The 22,505-nt window shown below is 40.0% G+C and overlaps 1 protein-coding gene across 1 annotated transcript; it reads left to right on the top strand.

The window, feature by feature from the left end:
* Positions 1-262: 262 nt before the first annotated feature.
* On the top strand, positions 263-3,843 carry FGF6 (fibroblast growth factor 6). The gene is made up of 3 exons (XM_085298792.1): positions 263-602; positions 1,489-1,592; positions 3,667-3,843. The coding sequence occupies exons 1-3, from the start codon at positions 263-265 to the stop codon at positions 3,841-3,843; spliced, it is 621 nt and encodes a 206-aa protein (XP_085154918.1).
* The last annotated feature ends 18,662 nt before the right edge of the window (positions 3,844-22,505 follow it).

Genomic DNA, 22,505 nt, shown 5'->3' with positions numbered 1-22,505 from the left:
GCACTATAAAGATGGGTCAAACAAATATAGCTAAGGCTGCCCACCAGCAAGCAAGATCTACAAAACATGGTCCCCACGAGTTTGAGTGCTGCTGGCCTGTCTCTGCTTCCAACCCAACTGCTCTCAGGCTTTAGTTTCATGTCAGCAATCTCTATCTGCTTTCCAAAAATAAGCTTCTGCCACCATGCTGAAGGGAGGAAAACAAGAAGGGCGGTATTTTTAGGGCCATTAATTCTGACCACGTGCCCAGGAGGTGAACTGGATGGTCACTGCACAAAGACTTCTCATCACTATGTCTTGCGAAGCCAGCATTCACCGGACATTGCCTGCTTTCTTTCTCCTGGGTTTTCTAGCTGGGATTGCTTCAACATATCCAGTTATAAGCAGAACCAATGGCACATTGCTGGAAAGAGGATGGCAGTCTCTGTTGTCCAGGTCCATTGCTGGGAAGTCAGGGGAGAAGTCAGATGTGAACTGGGAAAGTGACTATTTGCTAGGAATCAAGAGGCAGCGAAGGCTTTACTGCAACGTGGGCATCGGGTTTCACCTTCAAATCCTCCCAGATGGAAGGATAAGCGGAGTTCACAATGAAAACCAATACAGTGAGTTGCTTCCAGAAATGAAATAGAATAGATGTCACTAAATTGCTGTGAACTCTAGTAATTACCCTTCATAGAATGCAAATGTTATTACTTGATATTATTAATCTCTGCTACATCTGTTGCCTTTTTAGAAGTCTCCAGGATCAATAAGCTTTAGAACCCTCCAGGGTGAAACATGTCACAAATGCTTGGACAAATTTAGATACCAATTTATTTTTACTCTGCTTTTACTGCACAGATGAGAAAAGATAAACCAGGTTGTAAACTTTCTGCTGCATTTGCATTTACTACAGTCCTTACCTTATTGTTTGCCTTTGGAATTCTGGAGGTCTCACTGAGCTCTCAGTGCCAAAGAATGATTTTTATTAGTACTTGGGGGACACTCCATAACCAAAGGGGCTTGCTATTCCAGATTTGYTTGTTCTGAAGGTGCTATTCTGTAAGATTAAAAGCAAAGCATTAGCCCTATGGTTTTGAATTTCCTGTAGAGGGTAGTTCATAAAATCTTTTGCAGCTAAGATAACATAGGGGACTTCAAAATGCAAGGTATGCTTCTTTATTGCTCAGTAACAAACACACTGTAATCATAACATGCCAGAGAGAAATTATTTCCCTACTAGAGAACCCAGTAGTATTTGATAGATCTGAGAGCAAAAGGATCCGCACTATGTGAAAATGATTCCAGAGAAGTTATTCTAAAATTCTATGGCATGTAGGAAAAAATAAAATCTTCTCTGTGTACTTCTATTATTCTGGACTTGAGAGAGAATTCTAATAAATAAAACATGATATGTTCACTAGGGTTTTAAATCAATTATATGTGAAATGCCTTTGATTAGCTGTAAATTCTGTGATAAAGCTGACATTTAACTTCTTGCCCTTTTAGGTCTCTTTGAAATATCCACTGTAGAGAGAGGTGTTGTTAGCCTGTTTGGTGTGAAAAGTGCTCTCTTCATCGCAATGAACAATAAAGGAAAGCTGTATGGAACGGTGAGTACAAGTGCAAATAATTTTTCAAGGCTCTAACAAAGGTTACAAAGGTCCTGAGTATTTTTTTTTTTCTTTTCCTCTCCTGAAAATCTCTGATTTCAAGCAGACAAAATAGCTCTTCAATTACAGTGAGCCTGCCCAACCTACTGTCATCGGTGCTATTCAGTGTAGCAAGTGACACGGCCGTTAGAGGTCTCTTATTGTAAAGCTTTCCAAGAAGATGGTACTGGGAGCATCCTTGGAACATGGATATATTCTACAAAGAGTTCAGGTTAATTAAATGGCTTTTCTCATCTTCAGAGGACTCACTGCTGCAAATACACTCTCGTAAGGCTGCATTTTGTTGATGCCAACATTGTATTATATGTGAAGGGAAGAGATATGCTCTGTAAAAAACAGAGCTCTAAAAGGCAAACAGTCTGTGTATGTGTGCACGTGCACATGCATGTGGGAGAGGTGCAGTTAGAGCTATCTGTACTAGCTTCCATTAATAAAATCATGATCACATGCCTCCTCCTACCAAAAACAAGTGCATCGTGAGGAATAGATAAGAAGTGTGCCCTACAGTATCCCCATATGCACAGGGAAGTATTTTAAGAGCCAGGTCCCAAAGAGTGAAAAAACAGTAATAGCTACTAACAACAGTATCCAAGCAATACTGAAAAATCATCATCATCATCCTCTTCTTGAAAGTGCTAGCTAGGCTGCCTGAATACAGTTTAATCTCTGAGTCCTGAGCAATGCTTCTTGTCTTGACATTCAGTAAAAAACAGCAGTTGTTCGGAAGCATGTTCGAAGGGGGCTGGCTCTGGCAGTAAGCAAAAACAGTCTATCTCAAAATAATGAATGGAACTGACTACATTAATCTTTTTTGTCAAGAAATAACCACATAATTTCTTTTGAAACAGCTGTAATGGCAGCAAAGCATTTCAGCGTCTTAAGAGAATATCAAATGTTCCGAAGGACCTGTAACCATTACTGATTCCTACTCACATAAATGATAAAAGTAGGACACTTTAAGGCTCCAGTCTAGGAGACTCTCTGCTTTCATCTTTACCTAATTTCAAGCACCTAAAAAGTGCTACAGGCCTAAATGCTTTACCTGACTTGGTCTTTCTAAAGAAATGTGAGATCTGGTCCCTTCCCTTTGACATTTTTTTTCAGTTTCAGTTCAGTCTTCCTTGTTTTTAAAGACATTTTAAAAAGCTGTAATAGATGCTCATTTTCCCTTGCATTATGTCCTAATGTCCCAATATCCTAAGTTAAACTCTTATAAACATTGAATGGATGCACTACAAAGACGTCCAAATACAACAGCTCTGGTGGCATTCATATGCCAGGCCTCTGATGTCACGGAATAACTCTGATTTCCCTTTTAATGCAATTAGAGCAGCCCTTTTCATCAGCACTTTATGTCTGTCTCCTGTTTGCCCTTGCACATACTCTCCCAGTTTGCTCCCTCTCCATGAGTTTAAGTGATGTGACACACACAAAAATATGACTGTTTTCCTGGCTTAGAACCTGCTGCATATCTCTCYGACAATCAAATAAAATATTTCACTAATGGTTAAATAAAAGAAAGATATAATACTAATACGAGGTGTTATTCTTGTTCAGAAGTGTTATTTGAGGAGGTAGTTCTCCCTGAATGTTGTTTGTAAGAGAACCAAAGGTTTTAGATGGCAAGCATATAATTCTTTTCTAAATTACAGGACTGTCTTGCAGAGGAGAGATGTGAAATACACCTGTGTCATTTGGGCAAAAGGGCATGATGCTGACATAAATCATTACTTTCAAAGAGAATAGAGAAATACCTGATTCATGATGAATTAACTTGCTCTGTAACAGGAAGTGCACAGTCCATTRGCTGGACAGGTGGCATCTGAGTTAAGCTGACACCAAATTAGCACTGAGGAAGGAGATCTATTGTTGAACACAGACACTATGGCATCACTTGTTATACCCTAAAGCAAGTTCTTCTTCTGTAAAAATATTAGTAAGAAAAGTCACCTGGGTTTTCCTGAATATTTATTGTACCTGATTTGTTCTTTTTTCCCCTCTCTCTATTCTGCAGGCTGTTTTTCAAGATGAATGCAAATTCAAGGAAACYTTGCTGCCCAATAACTACAATGCGTATGAGTCAAATGCTTACTGTGGCTCTTACATAGCACTCAGCAAACATGGGCGAGTGAAGAAAGGAAGTAAGGTTTCTCCTGCCATGACAGTGACCCACTTTTTGCCCAGAATATGAACATGAGCAAAACAAACGATAAACCCCAGGAAAAAATTGTTCCATTTTGCACATGGGAATAATCTCCCAGGTAAAGTATTTATACTGTTCATTGATATATATATATATATGTATATATATATTGCGTGTGTATGTGTGAGTGTGTGTGAGTGTGTGTGTGTGTGTATATATACACATACATAAATATATATTATGTATGTATATGTGGATAAGAATATTTGTACTAGATCCATCACAGCATATGCAATACTGTGCTGCTTCTCTTCTACTCAGTACAAATTTTATATGGCTATGTGCCTTCTTTGGTGCTGAACTGATAAAAATGCAAGATGGAGTGCAAAGGGAAAAATGTATTCAAAAGATGTTGAATGGCTGTGGATAATTGCATAATCAATCATTGATTATTTATTAATTAATATTAATTACCTCAGACATAACCCTTCATAGAGAGGGCCAAATGGGCCCATGTCATGGGCCAAATCTTCAAATGACTACCTTAGCAGAGTGTGGAGCAGTTCACCCCAGCTGAATATCGGTCCACACCTGCTGTGCTACTCACACAGACTTATACCTTGTCTCCTAAAGGCTTTGGTTTATATTGATCACTAGCATGTCACTTCCACCACCACTTCCACATGGAAAAGTGTCCTTCTCCCAGAGCCCCTCTAGCTCAGGCAGGATTCTGCAGAGTTTCCTCACATGGAGTTGTTGGCATAAATATATATATATATATATATACACATATATATATATATACACGTATATACATATATGCACACACAGGATGTGTGAGTGTGTACCTATGTAGATACATATTTTAAATGCATCAGTCATCCTAGTCTCTAAATGCCCAGGTGCCTTTATATACAGACACACAGAATATAAATAGCTAAAGGCAACATATTTAATTCAGCTGATCCTTATTAACCTCTGAGAACTAGAACKGGTCTGCAGGATGCAATCTGTAAAATGCATGGAATTCATGAAGGTTTCAGCAAAAGATTATTTTAGAAAGCTTCTCTGTTTTGAATACTTCTTCTATTTACTGCTTTAAGTATATTTGTTTCTTCTCTATCATAGCTTAATGAGGTAGGAGAGGCAGAAGGAGGCTATATAAGCATGCCTTCTGTGGGTTGGTGTAGAGGAATTTATATTATAGTCCCAATTTCTATCACTTGCAAAGGAACAGTTCCAAGGAAACACGGCATGCTGCATGTAATATTTCCTAGATCTCTCCCAAAAGCCACACAAATGGCACAACTCCTTTGCCTTGCTATTTTGGTAACCTTCCTCCAGATCATCAGTGAAGCTACATTCTCTGTGCCTTTGGAAGAATATTTTAGGAGGCCATAATTCAATAGTCGCTATAAATGTCAGTTACCAGAAGCCTTGGGATTCCTGCACTGATGGTGTGATCCTAAATTTGAAACTAGATTCAATGCAATGTCAGAGCATGAGCATTTTCAGCATATATGGGCCATGCTGCTGCAGAAGTGAACATCTGAGTGCAAGATAATCTCCCCTGTCCAGAGGAAGTGTGCCTGTGTCCAGCCTTGACATGCCATTCTATTTGCAGGGGATGTCTATTTGTAAAGAACCTGAGCCTTCTGACATGCATGACAAATGCTGTCAGAGCCAGCTCCTCAGCTGGGGTAAACTAGCCTAGAAAGACTGTATCTCCTTATAGATGCCTAAAATTTGTCCCAAGGAGTGTACATACAGGGATGTATCTACAGCCACACTTTCTGAATAATCATCAAGACAATTGTTTTATAAACAAGGTGCAGTTTTCCARCTACTTTTGTGTGATTTATACTCGAATTTATTTTGCTCAAATGTAAGTAGTGATCACTGTGAAAACAAAGAGAAGAAAGAATGGAGTACTGCTTACTGTATGTGAACCGGGCACTTTGGGTATGGCAAAGGAAAAGAGTAATTCTTAGTTTTCTGGTCCTTTAGCATGGAGGGAGAAGCCAAATTGGTACATTTTATCTGTGCAGCTGTTTGCTTCAGAAAGAATTGCATTTTAAGAGAAAACAAAGGATGTTTTGAGCAGGGAGAGTGAGTCAGAGAAAAGTTCAGAAGTTATCAGACAATTACRTTTACCTAAATTCCCTAGCAATGTAGACAGGCGGACCAGAGCTGTGCTGAAATGCATTAGCTGGTAATGTGTAGTCTTATGTTATATTCCTAATTGTCTTTGAAATGAGATATGAAGAAGGATAGAAGAGTACATAAGCATAGACGAAACTATGGTTAAGAAGAAATTTGTTCTGATTACAGTTTACACAAGTGTCATTAGCTTAGGATGAACTCTGCTCTCTCTTAGGATGAACCAAAGTGGACTGGAATAATTTATTATTGCCAGTACTGATAAACTATGTTACTGCCAACATAAAAAATGAGAATCAGACTCACTAACTTTGTTTTGCAAATGCTGGTTGACAGCACAAAAAAACCACACACACACACACACACACACACACACACACACACACACACAAAGTACACCAGGTCACAAGAAGTCTGATTTGATGTAGTCTATTGGACTGAACTTGTAAAGAACTGCAGACCACTGAATGCAGTTTTGGTGGGCATTTGGAAAGCCCTGCCATTCACTCTGCTAAGTTACTCTTCACATCAATGTTTTTTTTTCATATTACATGTTAAGATAATGCCAGACAACACTGAAATCCAGAAAAGGTCCTGTAGTGCCAGGAGACCTATTTAATATGAGAGTGAATGACACCATTGTCAGAAGTGACAGTGGATGATGCCATTGTCAGGAGTGATAATGTCAGCAGGAAACTCCTCCAGCACAACTAGTGGAGTACTGAAGCATTGTCAGGTTTTATATTGATTATACACTTTGATGGAGGTTCTTAAGTAAACGCATGGCTACCTTCATGAAAGAAATTAAGGCATGTGTTCACACATTGCTGTGGATATGCAAATAACCTATTCATCTGTGGGCAACTCACAACAGCAGAAGCTGTGGTAGTGTTGAAGAAGTTACACAGTTTGCCAGAGAGCTGGCCCAATTTTGTTCTGCCTCATGCTTCATCAGCTAATCTCTACCTCCTCCTCATTCCTTTATCACTTGCATGGAAGAAGGAGGATCATCTGTCACTTTAAACAGCTCAGAATAAAATTGCTGAGCTGGCTCAGAAAATAAAAATTACTTTCCCATTCGTAAACTACATGTGCATCATATGGAAGTGGCAAAAAGAACTATGGGTACGATATTGTAAGCTCTTAAGCAAAATCTTATTCAAAAGAATAGCTCTATGCCTATATAAAGATCCACTCATGAAAGTAAAGGAGTATCCCAACACAGGGTTAAATAAGGAAACCTATTGTAGATAGTTCTGTTGGAGGGCCCTTTCAAAGCATATCTCATCTTAGTGTGCATTAACACACTATCCTGAAATGGTCTACAAGCTTTGAAAGCATTGTGACGAATGCCCCATACTGACCTATGTTCCTCATATTTTGCATGAGGGATTCTTTGATGGAATTGATAACAATTTACAAGAATTCTTTCTCCATAGGCAAATCCCACAATTTAAGATCTAATCCACTTTCATTAGAAATCACTCTTTATCGGAATGGAATCAGTCTCTTAAATAATCCTCAAACATGCAGAGATGCATACACTTGAAGAGTAACTTTTGTATACCTCAGTAGCTATTTCAGTTCGAAGACTTTATTTTGCACATAAAATGGTGCCAAAGTTCTCATTATTTTCTTGTAACTAAACTATACCTCATATTCTGACTCAGTATGAACTCACAATTGAGATGGTAAATTTGTGAGAAACACAAAACTGTCTAATCACTTGTTTGTGAAATTGCTTTTATTTTTATATATGTGCTGTGCACAATAGTTTAATGTATTCATTAAATAAACTTTTATACATCTTTCGATAGTGTGTTGACTCCCAATCTCTATTAATAATGTGGGTTTTTTTGCTTGCTTCAGTGCTGCTGTATTCAGAAAAAAATACAGTTTTTATTCAGCTCTTGAACCAGAGAAGCTGATAGAAGTCCTTCAGACTTCTTCCCTTGGAAGTCAAGAGAGAGTCATGTGTTGTGGAGAAATTGGAAGTTTCACAGAAAAGAAGGAAAACTTTAATCTGATTAAAGATGAGCTGTCATATTCACCAAGTCACATTCCAGTGCATTTTTACCTGAGGAGGTTCCAGTGCTGCTCTCCTGTTGTTAATCTTTCCAATGTATCATTTCCTATGCACATCCACTACTTAATTAAATAAGGAAAACTTTTTATAAATGGCTTTTTCTTCTTCCTTGTAACTGACTTGGGAGGGCAACTTTCTACAGCCATCTGTGAAGATATTCTCCTCACTATGCCTCAAAGTTGGGTACTTTGGAAACCCTGCTACATTTCAGTGAGTTGGTACGTGTTGCTTTCCCTCTCTACACTCCCATCCTGCCATGAAATGAGTCCTTTAGTTAGCGAAACGATCACAGACTTCTCTCAGTCGTGGGACATGAAGTCAGATATTAAAAAACAATAGCTGGGAATCTGCTTTCCAGCTCCAGTGCACTGTTTAACCAATGGCCAGCATGATACTTCAGAGTAGACATGTCTTCAAGGCTCTGATTGCTGGCAGCCCTTTTCAGAAAGGTAAGAGCATCAGCACTGTGGCCAAATACCTCTCTCTACATTTGCATTTTGGCTGCTCCCTTGTAATAACTCCCTTTGTCTAAAAAAGTCATAAATTGTTGCATATAATACATGAAATATTACATATTACATACAAGGCACATGGCCCACGTACAGTGACTAGAAACAACCAGACAACCTGCAGCTAATGTAAACTGCTGCAAACCAGTCCATCTCTAGCAAAACAGAGGCATATTTGATGTAGTAAGGGGTATATCTGCAGGGGTTAAGGAAAGGTCGCATGTGACAACCTCTAAAAACACTTTCAGAAATGGATTAGTTTCTGCTCCCTGTTTCACAGTTTGCCTTTTGAAAGGTGAAGGGGGCCAGACCCACCAAAGTGCCCGCAGGGACATTGACAGCTCCTCTGCTGCCTCCTTGGCGCAGGGGCTGAATCATCTCTGGGAAACATTGAGAGAAAAGCTGGTGACTAAACCCCACATTGCTGTCCAGAGCCAAGAAAATCTTGGTTTAGCCTGGCTTTTACTCTATTTACAAAGCTTTCTTCCTCATCTCAAGCCATTTGAAATGCCATGGCATGCCTGTTTCTGAAGGTACATCCTGTGACACAACAACCTTATCCTTTTCCTCAGCGCTTTGTGTCCTGCCTTGGCAGCTCACTCCTGCTCACCCAGACTTTGCTCCCAGGACTATAAAGCTGTAGGATGCTTATCAGGAAGGAGAAGCTTTAATAGATAAGGACAAATGTGATTTAAGCAAAAAATTAATTGAATGGCTTAAAAAGGCACCTCTCTCAGCTCCCTGCACTAATCCTCTTCCTCTGGTCTCTTCTTTCCTCCATGCCTTGTTCTCTGAGCAGTTACTGAAAAAATAAAGGCTCCTGTGAAATGTCTCTCCCTGTACCAGCAGCAGAACAGAGGAATATCCCAGCATGTCTCTGCTCCCTTCTCCATCCCCATTCAGGCTGCCCTGTGCATCCCCTGGCCTGAGGCCATTGGCAGGGACAAATCATCTACCCATTTACTCAGGCTCTGGCTTCTCTGGTGCTCCACTCTCCATGTGAAGCAGAAGGTGCTGTTCTCATTAGCTTGATGACCCTGGGTTGTCGATAGCTCCAGATAGACTTGCCAGCCYTAAGCTGTCAAAAGGCTGCAGGGTGAGCAGCACAGGTAAAACAAAAATGCATTAAACCTTCCTGAAGCCATCAAAAACTGCTCTGCAATGGTAGTGAGTTTATAAATAAATTATTATATAGGAAAATATATGAAAGTCTCTGAAAGAACTGATAGCCTCTTCCCATCAGGCCATACTACAGGCTGCATCTGGCCTGCCATTGAGAGGAAGCAGCTTTTCTGCAGGACCTCATTGCTACCAGCACAAGTGGCTGCAGAGATGTCCAAAGCATTCAGTTCCCCGGAGATAAAGAAAAGTAAGAGCTTTCTGATATCTAGGGGATGCAACACTATCTCCACTGTAGATAAACAAGATCTGGGGAAGGAATCAAGCATATTATTTGCCTGGCTTCAGCACAGCTCCAGACMACTGGCAAGGAAAGGGAAGGGGCCACAATGTAATTCTGGTATCTAAATTCCATCTAATATCTATGCTCCTAGTGGCAGGTGGAATGACCTTTAGACCTCCTGGGACTGATTATTGTACTCTTTTATTTGTTTTTTATATTATTGCCCTTTGGTGGTTATTTTGTTACTTAGCAGCTAGATCTCGGACACCAAAAATGGGTAAGGTCTCATGGGCCTGGACACAAGGAGGAAAGGAAACTATCACCCTTTGGTAATGACTGGATTCAGGTTTCAAGTCCTTCAGTATGTGAGTACCTGTCATATCCTTGTACAGAAGAGCCAATATTTTAACTGTGAAGCCAGAGAACATAGTATTTGAGAATCAAATATCTCTTTGATGAGCGACTTCTCATAATACTAACTGATAAATTGATCATGAAACTACTTCACTTTTACTAAACATTTTCCAACCAAGAGATTTGCCAAGATTTTTGCAAATATAAACCTGGATCCTGGTCATTAAAGTCAGTGCCACAAAGAACCTTTTAACAGACATAAAATTATGTGATTCATTGCATTGCCCCACTAAAACTGCTCCAGAAAATACTGATGGCAAGAAATGCTTTTAGCAGCTTGGAGCACCTTGAGTAGGAAAGCCGAGAGGAGCAGCCTTTTCCAAATTAAATCAAAGAAAGACAGCAATTTTAAAGTACATTAAGAAATCATCTTCTTCTGTGAGCTCAGTGAGCACTACATTATTACAAATAGTGCTATGGGATCATAAGTGATCATAAAGTGATACAGCCTCGGGCTTGTCTTCCACAAAAGAAACTCTGCAGCACTGAGAGCCCTGAGCAAGTTGCTGCCAGGGGGTAATATGCCATCTCCTCAAACTACACTTTAGGGAGAAAAAAACACATAAAGGGGGATCTTCACATACATAGAAACAAGCACATTGTTAAGAAATACACTTCAGAGAAATTTACTTCACCAGTAGAATTTCTAACATCATACAAGAGTTAGCCAATTCTCTACCAGTGACTAAGCCAGCCCATTTTTTTCTAGAAGAGCTTTGATTTTCAAACTTCAGACATTTCTTCTCTTTCTTGAGGAAGAAAGACAATTAAATCATCGCAAGGATTCTTTTCAAACTTACCAGGAAAGTCAGCCTTCAGGGAGAGATTAAACTTTGAAAATCTTCAACCTTGGAGATATTTATGTTAAGGGAAAATTCTGTAATTCGTGGATGGAAGAAGTCTTCTGGAGAATACTATTTTGTATATTGTAGTATCAATTTCACCTTTTAAAAACCAGTTATACATAGTCATATTAATACACAGGATCTGGAAACTTGAGTACAGTATTCTGGTTGAGGTTTAAAAAACTCAACTGGACAAGACCCTGAGCAACCTGTTCTAGTTTTGAAGCTGGCTTTGAGTTGAACTAGAGATCTTTGGAGATCTTTATTCTACAATAAATTATTTTATTTAGAATAAAATAGCAGAATAGTAGCAGAATAGCAATAGAATAGAAACTACTGTGCCAGAATTTCAAGAAAAATATAGCCAAACATTTTCCCAAGGGAAAAAAATTATTTTCAATGAAGTAAAAAAAATTTGGTTTTTAGATCAAGAAAGTTTATGGTAGAAAACAATCAAGTTTTAGTTACTAGAAGGTTCTTACTTCCAGCCAGCTTAAAGTGTAGCAACACGAGACATTTTAGTGTTTATATATTTTTTCTTTCTTGTTAATATGAATTGAACGGGAATTGACAGAGTGACACACTGTGATTTTGAAGGGACAGGCTGTACTCTCTCTCACCTGACGTTTAGGCTGCTGTGAGGAAGGGAGGAAGTAGGTTCATACTTGCCTTGTGTATTTCACCCAGTTTTTGCTCTCAACACTGGTTCTAGGTGCAGCACAAGAGTCTTGGGATGCAGTTTTGACTCACTAGGACCTGAGGAGCCCTTAATTGCCTCCTGATCCTTTTCTCATTCAACAGAGGTCACTGAGTCTTTGCACTGCATTAATGAGACTGCAGCAAAGATGCCACTGAATCACCAGCAGCTGGGAAAAGTTTAGAAGCATGCTGAGAAATGCAAAACAAAGATGGGAGCTGGGCTCAGCTCCTCACAGTTCAGGAAAATGCTACACAAGCAACAGAGTTCCTTGATCCTGTCATATGTCGTATGTCAGCTAAATTCAGCCTTGCAGAAGGCTGGGCCAAAGCCTTCGTCAGACATGCCTTCTGGGCCTGATTATGATCTTATCTGAATTGGACTGACTGGTTAAGAACATAACCCCATGAGCAGCTCAGAGGTTCCTCATAGCAAAGGTAACAAAGCAGGATACTCTCAACTGGTATTTCTTTTGGGAGAGAGAGAAAAGGAAATGTCCCAGAAAAATATCTGGAGAGAAGTGAATGCAGAATGTTGAGGGAAGAAAAGGAAAGGGAGAGTGGGGCAGGAAGTAAGGTAAAATCAATAATTTATAAAAATACAAAAGAAGATAGCAGACAGAAATTTTTCCAGTGCCTGTGTCTATGAAAACCTATTTGAGTGCAAAAATGAATGCACTGTCATGAGGGGCTAATCACAGCCCGCAAGGGGGCCTTACGTATTTTGTCCACCCACCGCATAGTGCTTTAGCAAATTGTAGCATTTTGAAGTCTGCTCAGCAAGCTGACAAGACCCAAAGATGTGCAGACTAGGTCCTATCTGACAGGAGAACAGCTACCCTGCTGCTGTGACCCTCCTCACTGGGTTCCTGGATGCCCACTGGGTTTGCTCATTACCTAATTAGATTGACAAGATCAGGAGGTCCTTCTTTAACTGGAGGACTCAAAATAAATGCTCGGTTCAATTCCCACTGTTGCCAAGGAAAGCAAAAGATATTTGTTATCTTTGACAGACATTTGGAGACCATGATCTACTAGTGACTTGAGCGTGCTGATCCGTATTGGCCACGTAACATAAGTTGCACTCATTAAAGGAAATAAACAGCCCTAAATCTCTTTTGTGTTGCCTCTTTTCATTTTACTTGTATCATTCACTGAAGTCATCCATTAGGAGAACTGAACCAGATCCCAGGCATTTAATTATAGAAGACATTGTTCCTTGGGAAAATGACCTAACAACAAGCTCTTGTGTCTCAGGTTCAGAGTCACAAATGACTCAGCAGAAGAAGAACAGCATTAGGTTTCCTCATCAGGGCACAAGAGTGAAGAAAGAAATAAGAATCTTTTCTAGTTTTTGGATAACTAAGGGGAGACTGAGGCTAAGCCAAACAGTGGGGGAATCTCTAGGTTTAATATATATATATACACATACACACACACACACACACACACACACACACACACACACACATATAATCCAAACTGGATGTAGAGTTAAGAGCAGTGATCTAGCCTGGGTGATCAAATATATGTCACTGGAAAAAAATCCTAAAGACAAACAACCAAGCATGCAGCCACAAGCAGAGATATTTTTTTCTTTCCAGCCAAGCTCCGAATCCAGCTCAACCCAAAAGCATGTTTGTTTTGGAAGCTGTAGTCTGCTGAAAAGTTTTTGGGCAAAATCCAAGGGGCAAATAAGTGCTGATGAGCTGAACAAGCTGTGTCCTTGGATGATATGAACACATTATTCAACCTGTTACTGCACGCATTCATATTATTATTGGTTATTTTGTTACAGTGTGTGGACAAAAATGCCTTGATAAGGACTAAATTTCTGTCCCTTTAATTGATTTTTTACCATCTCTGATTTTAATGCATGCTTCCTATTTCATGGACCAGAGCTTGTAGTACAATAGCTCCCCCAAGGACAATGCAACCGTACCAACCTAGATCAGATGAGATATCGTCAGGGATAATGTATAAACCCACTGAGCTGTTGGCAGTTATATTTGTTTCGAGGCTGTCTGGAGGACAGCACCTATTTTTTTCTTAAATATTCCTTAGGAAAACTAATCCATTCTGAATCATTCCAGGTGATCAGAGCCTTTTTTCTCATGAGGTTACTCTGTCTGGGGCTTGACCAGGGCTCACCAGGCCAGCACCAATCATCCAGTTGATTCAAGAAGCAATAGGTCTGGTGCTGATCCCAACAGATTGTATGAAAGCTAATTATGATGACTGGCATAGGTGTCATTCAGTGAGAACGTCATTTCTTTTCAGTAACGCTTTAATTGTTACCCAGTAGGGACAGGATAACTTACATTTACCATAGGGTCAAAACACAAGCAGTTACTACAAAGTAGCAGACACAGTATAAATCCTTCACCTATTGTGACTCACGGTAGTTCTATCACGCAGCTGGCCTTCAGATCTCGGGCTGAGCCAACAGGAACAGCAAGTAGCGCAGGTAATTTATTGGACTCTAATCTCATAATCTTGGTTGATCTGATCTGGAGTGTGTCAGTGAAAATATGTTAAACACATCTGCACTTTAATATAACTATGTGCATGTAGTTAACCCTCTACAAAAGCATTAMTGCTAGTGCTGGACTAACAGTAATATTGGGAAATAAGAAACTTCACATAAATCATAAGATTTCCCAAAATAAAATAAGCTGGCAGCATCTTTCTAGTCATCATACAATGCAATACAAGAGGAGATGGTTGCATAAACTGATTTTCTTATTGAGGCCGTGTTCGTGAATTCTCAGTATTCTTGAAGACCTAGAAATAATACATCAGGAGAAAAAATACACTTCTGTAGATGAGACACTATCTAGACAGGCAGGTCAACAGTATTGGATATGTCAGTGACAGACAAACCATAGCATAGGACAAATTTCAGAATCTAGGTGGGCAAGTTGCAACCCTTCCATGTCAGATACCAGGAAAYAGTACTTTGCAATGATAATGACTAGAGCAGCAGAAAAGGTGGAAAAGGGCAGGGGATGGGGGTGGGGCAGGTATGTGTGTTACACTCTGCAAAGCTTGACTGAATGTGTTGCCATTCTGTGTGCAGATTTTAGAAAAGAAACTTGCAAATTTCAATAGAGGACAAGGATAACATCAAATAGGAGTAGTTTTCCACAACAATCCCTAGAACAGTCAAAATGCAGGTCTATAAGCCACTTTGAACACTAAAATTTCTTTTGTAAAATATTATGCATGACCTCAGCTTAATATTGACTTGGTCTTTAGTTGCCATGAAGGTATTATTGCCCAGAAATGGAGATTGACTGATGAACGCAGTATGGAGTAAGGGGTCATGATCCAAGAGATACAGTCGTGTTTGGGGTGAGTCAGTGAGCTAGGTGGTCTCTGTCATGTGAAAACATCCACTAGGGCAATGGAATGGATAAAAATAACAAGATGTTGGGGAAAAAATTGCATTTCTAAGTTTAAGAAAATCATCAGCCAACAAATCCTTGTTCTGGAAAACTGAGCAGTTAGATGAGAGTCCAACATTTCAATAAAGATGAGAAAAGTAGCCTGCTTATCTTCTTTGAAACAGAATTAATTTCCCAACCAGCCTTGTCATGACACCCTCTTGTGCCAGCTATAACATTGGCCAAAGATCAGCAGGGGCTAGGTACAGGATCAGTGCCCTGACAGCAGATGAACCTGTGCAACCAGGGCACCATGTGGTACAGGCAGCAAGTCTCTCTTTGCCAGCAGCAAATGCCAAGAAGGTAACACGAATGACTGTTGTTGCTGCAGAAAGTTGTGAATCTTCTTGGAAATCCATTTTGTGATGAAAAACCTGAATCAGGGGCAGAATTCAAAGTAAGCCATTGCCAGGTTTCCATCTAATCTAGTCGGTCCTTGTCTCCACCAGCCTGCTCCCAGTGTCCCCACCACAGACATACCTCAGCAGACAGTCTACATCTTCTGAACAAAGGTGAGCAAACACAGCTACCTGTGGAAAGACAAAGTCATTATTATATGCTTTGCCCTGCCTTGTTCAAAGTTTGGTCTCCATATTGATTTAAAGGAATCCAGAGTCATATACGAGCTTCACTGATGTCAAGAAACACTACAACAGACTAGTAGTTTCCCACCATAGCCATGTTCAATAAGCACAGAGAGGTAGGAAAAAAATAAATACGTCTTTAAAAATCACAGTTACTTTGTCTGGCATCACTAAAATGGCTTAGTCTTAATAATATGCTTATTGCACAGTGGCCAGTGTGCACAGGCACATTTTTTTGTATGCTGTAATTCTGCATTTCTACAGCATGTGGTAATTAAAAGCCATTTTAAGGTAAGTTTAACCTGAATTTTGAATTTTCTGAGTTTAAAACACTTGGGTTTGGGATAACTGCAATACATAAGTAATATATTTTACCCTAATTACTGGTTTTTACCTTCAGTCTTAATAGATTTTTAAAGTAAAATCTTTCTACAGGAATTGGATATTACAGAACACTTAGAGCACACAATTTAAAACAAAGCACTATCCATGGAGATAACTGGGAACTAATCAATTCACTTTTTTCTTTTTTTATTTGACTAAAGCAAAAAGTTTATTGCATGTTCTTTTCCTGGTTTATTTTGCTTTGATTCCTCCTTTTTTTTTTCAGTGCCATTCATGAATATAATGTTACTCTGTTTGGTTTGTAAACATTACTCAGAAATGTTCTATAGTTGCTTTTCAAATCTTTTAATCAAGATCTATTGCAGTTTCAACGTATCTTTTAAATTTTGAGAGGCTTTTGTTTGTTTGTTTGAATCTGAAACCAATCTGATGCTAGAGAGGTCTACTTCTAAAATGTTATCTCTTTAGAAAGAAAAAAATAGAACTTGTGCAATCATTAAAATGCAGGTACAAAGCTTTGGAGATAAATTGGTGTGACTAGACTACCTAGACACTATTTCCACTTATCTCTAGATCCAATATTATTGCTGGAAATTTGAGGACTTAAGGGGTGTGAACAGCATACTGATTTTTTTTTACAAAAAAGATTTGGAAAAATAAAAAAAAGAAAATCATTGTTTAAGAAATCTTTTCTGGGGATTAAGTAGGAGGCAATGGGACTGTGTTTGTTACAGCTGTAAGCACTGGAAAATTTGGAAAGGACCCACAGGAAAAAAAATCAAGTATCTTCTGAAGGAGAAGAACCTCGAGCAACCAGAGAGAGATACGCAGGACACCAGATAGAGTATGATGTAGGGACATGACAATGAATGTGCTTGGAGATTTCTAAAACTTGACTGAACAAGGCCCAGAGGAACCTGATCTAGCTTTGAGGTTAGCTTTGCTTTGAGCACAGTTGACAAGAGGTCCAGAGCAACCTAAATAAAAAGATAGAAAGATGATCAGTAACCATCCTAAGGTCTCAGAAAGTCCAGCCTCTCTTTCCCATCTCATTTTACATTAAGAGATCTCTCCTTGTATAAAATTTCACAGATTTGCTGATGATCTGCCTAGTCCTTCTGCTTCCTGTTATTGCTTCCTCCAGACACCTGCACAAACCCAAAGCAACATCCTTTTATACTACAGCTCAGGAACTTACTTCAACCAACCATTTGTCTTCAGCCTACTATATTATCCTCAAAGAATCAGTTTGTGACCATTCCTTCCAGTGCTATGCTTCTAAAGTGTATAAAACTGGAGAGACTAATTCTGTCTCCATATTGGTCACTACATCTCAGATACTGTGCTGGGATCCTCTCTGCTAAATTTTAACTCTTTCTTTTCCACTTTCTTTTCCATAGTATCCTTCATCAGCTGAACTTGACTTCCACTGATTAAGTGGTAATACATACCTCTCCATTTCAGTGCTAAGACTCTAGATTTTGAAAATACTGGCTCTGTTACAGCATTTCCCACCACCCTATCCTTTAAATCATTCTCTCCCTCCTACACACCTTTTCTTCTGAGGCCTTAGTCAAATGTTAAACAACATAACAGCACCAGGAAATACAAGTCCTCTTTAACCCTGGATAATCAAAAGCTTCTGTTTCAAGTCTGAAAAAAAAATTGTATAGGAAAATGTGAGTTCCCCAAGGGCACATTTCTGTTTATATTGATTTTGTTTCCAGGCCAAACAAGAACTGAAAAGGAATGAAAGGCAGCAGATGCTCTGGGGCCAAGCACTCTGAAATGTCCCACAAACAGCTGAGCATYGGCCTTTAAACTATAATGTAGCAAAAGGAGACCTTTTGAAGTTGCTGTTTGCCTTTTTGCTCCCCTTCCCTACACATGAAAGGGAGACGATTGTAATTATCTTATTGGTTAAAAACACAGACACAAACACACACACACGTGCACAAATCATAGCATCTTACTGACTTTCAAAGTTAGCAGCTACCCAAGTCATTCTGGCTCTCCTCCAGCACAGATTTATTATTTCTTCGAAGGCTTTTCTCAGCATGCCTTTCCATTTCTTTGCCAGCCATGGTGGATTTAGTCCTATATCCTAGAGTGACCTCTAGTGGTTTTCCTGCAGTGAGAGTCTGTAGTCCATAGCTGACTTTAAACCTACAGGGGATGTTGAATATTTGGATGTTCAGGCTTCTTCAGCTGAGCGTTACTACCTCGAGTGATAAATTATGCAAGAACATTAAGTTAAGTGACATTAGAGTATATAGAAAACAATGGAAAGAACAATGGAGGGAAGAAAAGATCATATAGTGAAATAAAAGATAGGCAAATGCTACAGGTTCTTACTACTGGGCATATGGATTTTATGTTATATAGAGTGAACTGAACTGAATTGAAGTGTTCAGGCTAGGATCCTGGCAGTAGCAGGAACAACCAAAGACATTCAGTGAAAGCATGCAGCGACCTCCATGTTAGAGAACAGACTGACTTGTGGTGTCTCGTTTTGGTTGAAAAAGCATGAGAGCTGATACAAGTATGTGTGAAGGAACAGAATTAGCTTGAAATTCTTCTTCACTTTTATCGTACATTATATCTTTTTCACTTTTATGGTAAATTATATGAAATGACAAGTTGTACACTGAAAAAATAAAATACATGTTTTAAATATATGTACTTTTAAAGTCACAGATTGTCTGGAGAACTTACTGCCAGAAGATACTGAGAAAGGGAGCTTAGTTCAGCCACTTGTGACCTTCAAGCAGACTACCTCAAAGTTTGCTTGTAGACAAGTCACAGCAGCTCACATAGCTACAAATGGAGAGGTCCATTTTGTGCCTTCTCCCTTCACTTTCTTGATGTACCCCCTCACACCTCCACCTCCTGCCTTGATCATTTGTCTCCCACATACTTTTATGCCAGGACCCATCCCTGATCCCCACTAGTTCTCATTTCTGTCATCCCAGGCCCACATACAACTTACCTGCCCATCACCAAGCCTATGAGCTGATCCACGGGGCTGACTGAGTCTAGGTGCTCGCCTAGGCTGCAGGACAAGCAGCTCCTCCCTGGCCAAGACTTCCTGTCCCCCAAGGAATGTGCACCATATTGGGCTTCCTCCAAGAAGCATTTCCTTGGCAATGGGAAGTATTAGCAGCTCYCATAATAGACTGTGACCATTCTCTATTCCACAACACCTATGAAAACTGAGACCCTTCAAATGATGGAAGCACTCTCTGTTTAAAAAAAACACAGCCTCTCAGGGACTGGTCCTGCTCCACCTGGGAGTTCTGCCAGTGATTTCAGCTGGAGGAAGAGTAAGTCCCTTCATTTGAGATAGTTAGAGCAAAACAGCACAAGCAGCATTGAGAAGGCCCTTCTTAGATACTTACAAAGAGGGTAGCCCAAGCCATTATTTGCTTCCTCCTCAGAGTGCAATGCGATGTTGGGGCTTTCTGTTTATGTGTGTCTTTACTGTGTTAAATTTTGAAATCCGTAGTCTCTAAAAGCTACTTGTAAAAAGCTGCCTCCTTTGGAAATGGCAAACGAGAGTGGAAAGCTTCTTCCAGTCTTCCATCTACCTGGAAAGAAAAGTCCCAAGAAGAAAAGACAAGCGCTTCTCAGGAAGACTGTACGGCCTGCATTATACAGCGATAGGTGTCCAACAGCTACTCCTGCAATATTCATTGTCTGCCTGTCCAGGTGAATTAGCACTTTTAAAACTGGAAATGGCTTTCCAAAACATCTACTACATGGAGAAAAGGTGAAGAGAAAAAATAGAAGACCCAAGACCATACATTTGGCAAGCACACTGCAGAAACCGCTAGTACACGTTGCAGTCCCAGATGCAGTGGGCTGTGCTTACTTCATTTATTTCACGTAGGTGAGCCTAGCCAGGATGTTTGCTTTAGTCGTGGGCAGTGTGACAAGGATGGGACGTCCAAATAAGGTCACTCAGGATGTGTTTAACAACATCGGGTAAAGTCTGTGGCAAAGGTTCATGCACACACATGCACACAAGGCATCCATGGTACATACCACTGTCCTGGTGTGTCATTATTCCAAGAATAACTACTAGAGAGGCACTCCACCCTTGTACTTCCAACACCGAAGATGTGATTGTCCTATAGCCAGTTATCACAGTGATTTTAAGGAAGATGGAAGAAGGGAAAAGCGTCCCTGAACCTCTGACCTCTTGGAAGAGATGCAATGCAGAGGAAAGTTTGAAAAAAGGAGGTRGTTTCAGATTTATCAAGCCAAATTCCCTTGTGATCTTCGAAACAGCAGAAAGCAGGAAGCTTTCTGAGTATCACCCCAGCTACCTGGGAAAGGAAGGGGCAATTCTTCCCCATTCTCACATGGCTCCCACCTATGGGGACAGGCTGGCGAACAGCAAACATCTCCTTGCCCTCAGCCAGGGCAGAGTTCTGCAAAGTCACACACCTGTTTAAATATAGGTCAGCACGCTTTATTAGGCAACAGCCCTACATGTGCGTCTACATGTTGAAAGGCAGTCAAACACTGTGAGGAGACGTGCATTTTTACTTATCAGAGGATCCTGGAAAGCAACCTCTTTATACTTAGTAAGCATTTTTGATGGTGCATAAARTACTTTTTAAAAGTCTGCATAAGGTAACTAAGGGTGAATTTCTTCTAGTAACTTCATGTGTTGTACTTGTCCTGCAGACTGAAGTGATAAGCAATGAAAGAAGGGAGTTACCTTGTTAGCAGCTACACAAGGGAGGGCAGGCAGCTGCCAAGGTCAGGATTTGACAGATTTGAAACCATAGGTTATGATCAAAAATGATCTGAGGCTGAAATGCAAAGTGTTCAAAATGGGGAAATGTCAAGAGCTCAGGCTCCTCTGGCTACCCTAATTCAGTTCTGTTGGTGTACAGTCTGGAGAATAATTTTTAGTTAAATGATCATATTTAATTAAATTACAAAACGTCCCACCACACATTCATCTCACTGGACACAGAAAGTGATTATATTTACTTACAGATACCCAGTATTTTGGGTCTATCAATCACTGTATGCCCTGGAGTAGTACTTGCAGTAAGTGGTAGGCCTCAGTAGTGAGGCATGAGTCTATCACCACCGACACCCAGCACCCAGATCCAAGAGCTCTGCTAGATCTCTGCTGCCTCCAAAGCAAAGAAGTGGGTGAGGGGTGAGGGCCAGGAGGAGAAGGGAAACAGGGTCTGGGAAGGCACAGAGCATCAGCTGTTTTCTCAAACACATTTCAGCCTGCAAAGTGGTCTATTTAATCCACCCCTTCCTCTTCAGCAATGTGGTTAAGGGGGGCTTTCCTCATTGTTCATTAGCACTGCCAGGAAAACAATCTCATTGCTGCCTTTGGGCTATCAATGATTCCCACTGCCTTTGAACGATGCTAAGAAAAAACCTGTGTCCTATGTTGCCTGACCCCAGCTGTGCCATGTCCCCTTCATGGGAAGTGGGAAATATGGCCATACCTTCATGCCAGAAAGGTCCGTATTTGGTCTCCTTTGCTAAGGGACAGGGCAATCCTGTTCTTTCCCACCAGCACATCTCAAGCTCCACGTGTGTCCCAGCTGCTGTCCTTACGGCACCCACCTTCGCTCCTCTCTGCTTAAGAGGCTCTTCAGAGCAGGGACCAACCTGCTTTCCTGAATTATTTAAATTAAGGCAGCATTTAAAGAAGAAGAACAATTCTGAGGGCTTTTTTTCTTTTTTCTTTTTTTTTTTTTTTTTTCTTTTTTCTTTTTTTTTTTTTTTTTTTTTTTTTTTTTGCTTCCCTCTAGAACAAGAACAGACTACAAGATGATGCTGCACCTAATTCTTTAGGTACTGAAGAAAGCTGTCTTGATTGGTCAAACATCTGAGAATGGTATAGACAAAAATGAAATATATATCAACATATATAGCACAAGTTACAAAACTATTGTTGCTACTGTTGCAATAGCATAAAGATTTAAGAGGAATAAGGTTGTAATCACTTTTATTAAACTAACAAGTAAGCAAACTTTCATAGGCTTGGTTACTTCACCAACAGCTGAATAGGTAGGAGAAGTTAAGTGCCATATCTACAGAAGGAATGACATATCGACAGAAGGAATAAATGGATCAACCTGGAATAAAAACAAAGTAAGCAGACTGCCAAAAAAGCACCACCAATGTGAATATAGATTTAAAGCAAAAATATCTATTAAAAGGCAAAATCTGCATTACCATC

Source organism: Rhea americana, unplaced genomic scaffold, assembly GCF_003343005.1.
Source record: "Rhea americana isolate MKP2758 unplaced genomic scaffold, rheAme1 scaffold_142, whole genome shotgun sequence".
In the NCBI taxonomy this organism is placed as follows: Eukaryota; Metazoa; Chordata; class Aves; order Rheiformes; family Rheidae; genus Rhea; species Rhea americana.
This window is presented reverse-complemented; position numbering and strand designations above follow the sequence as displayed.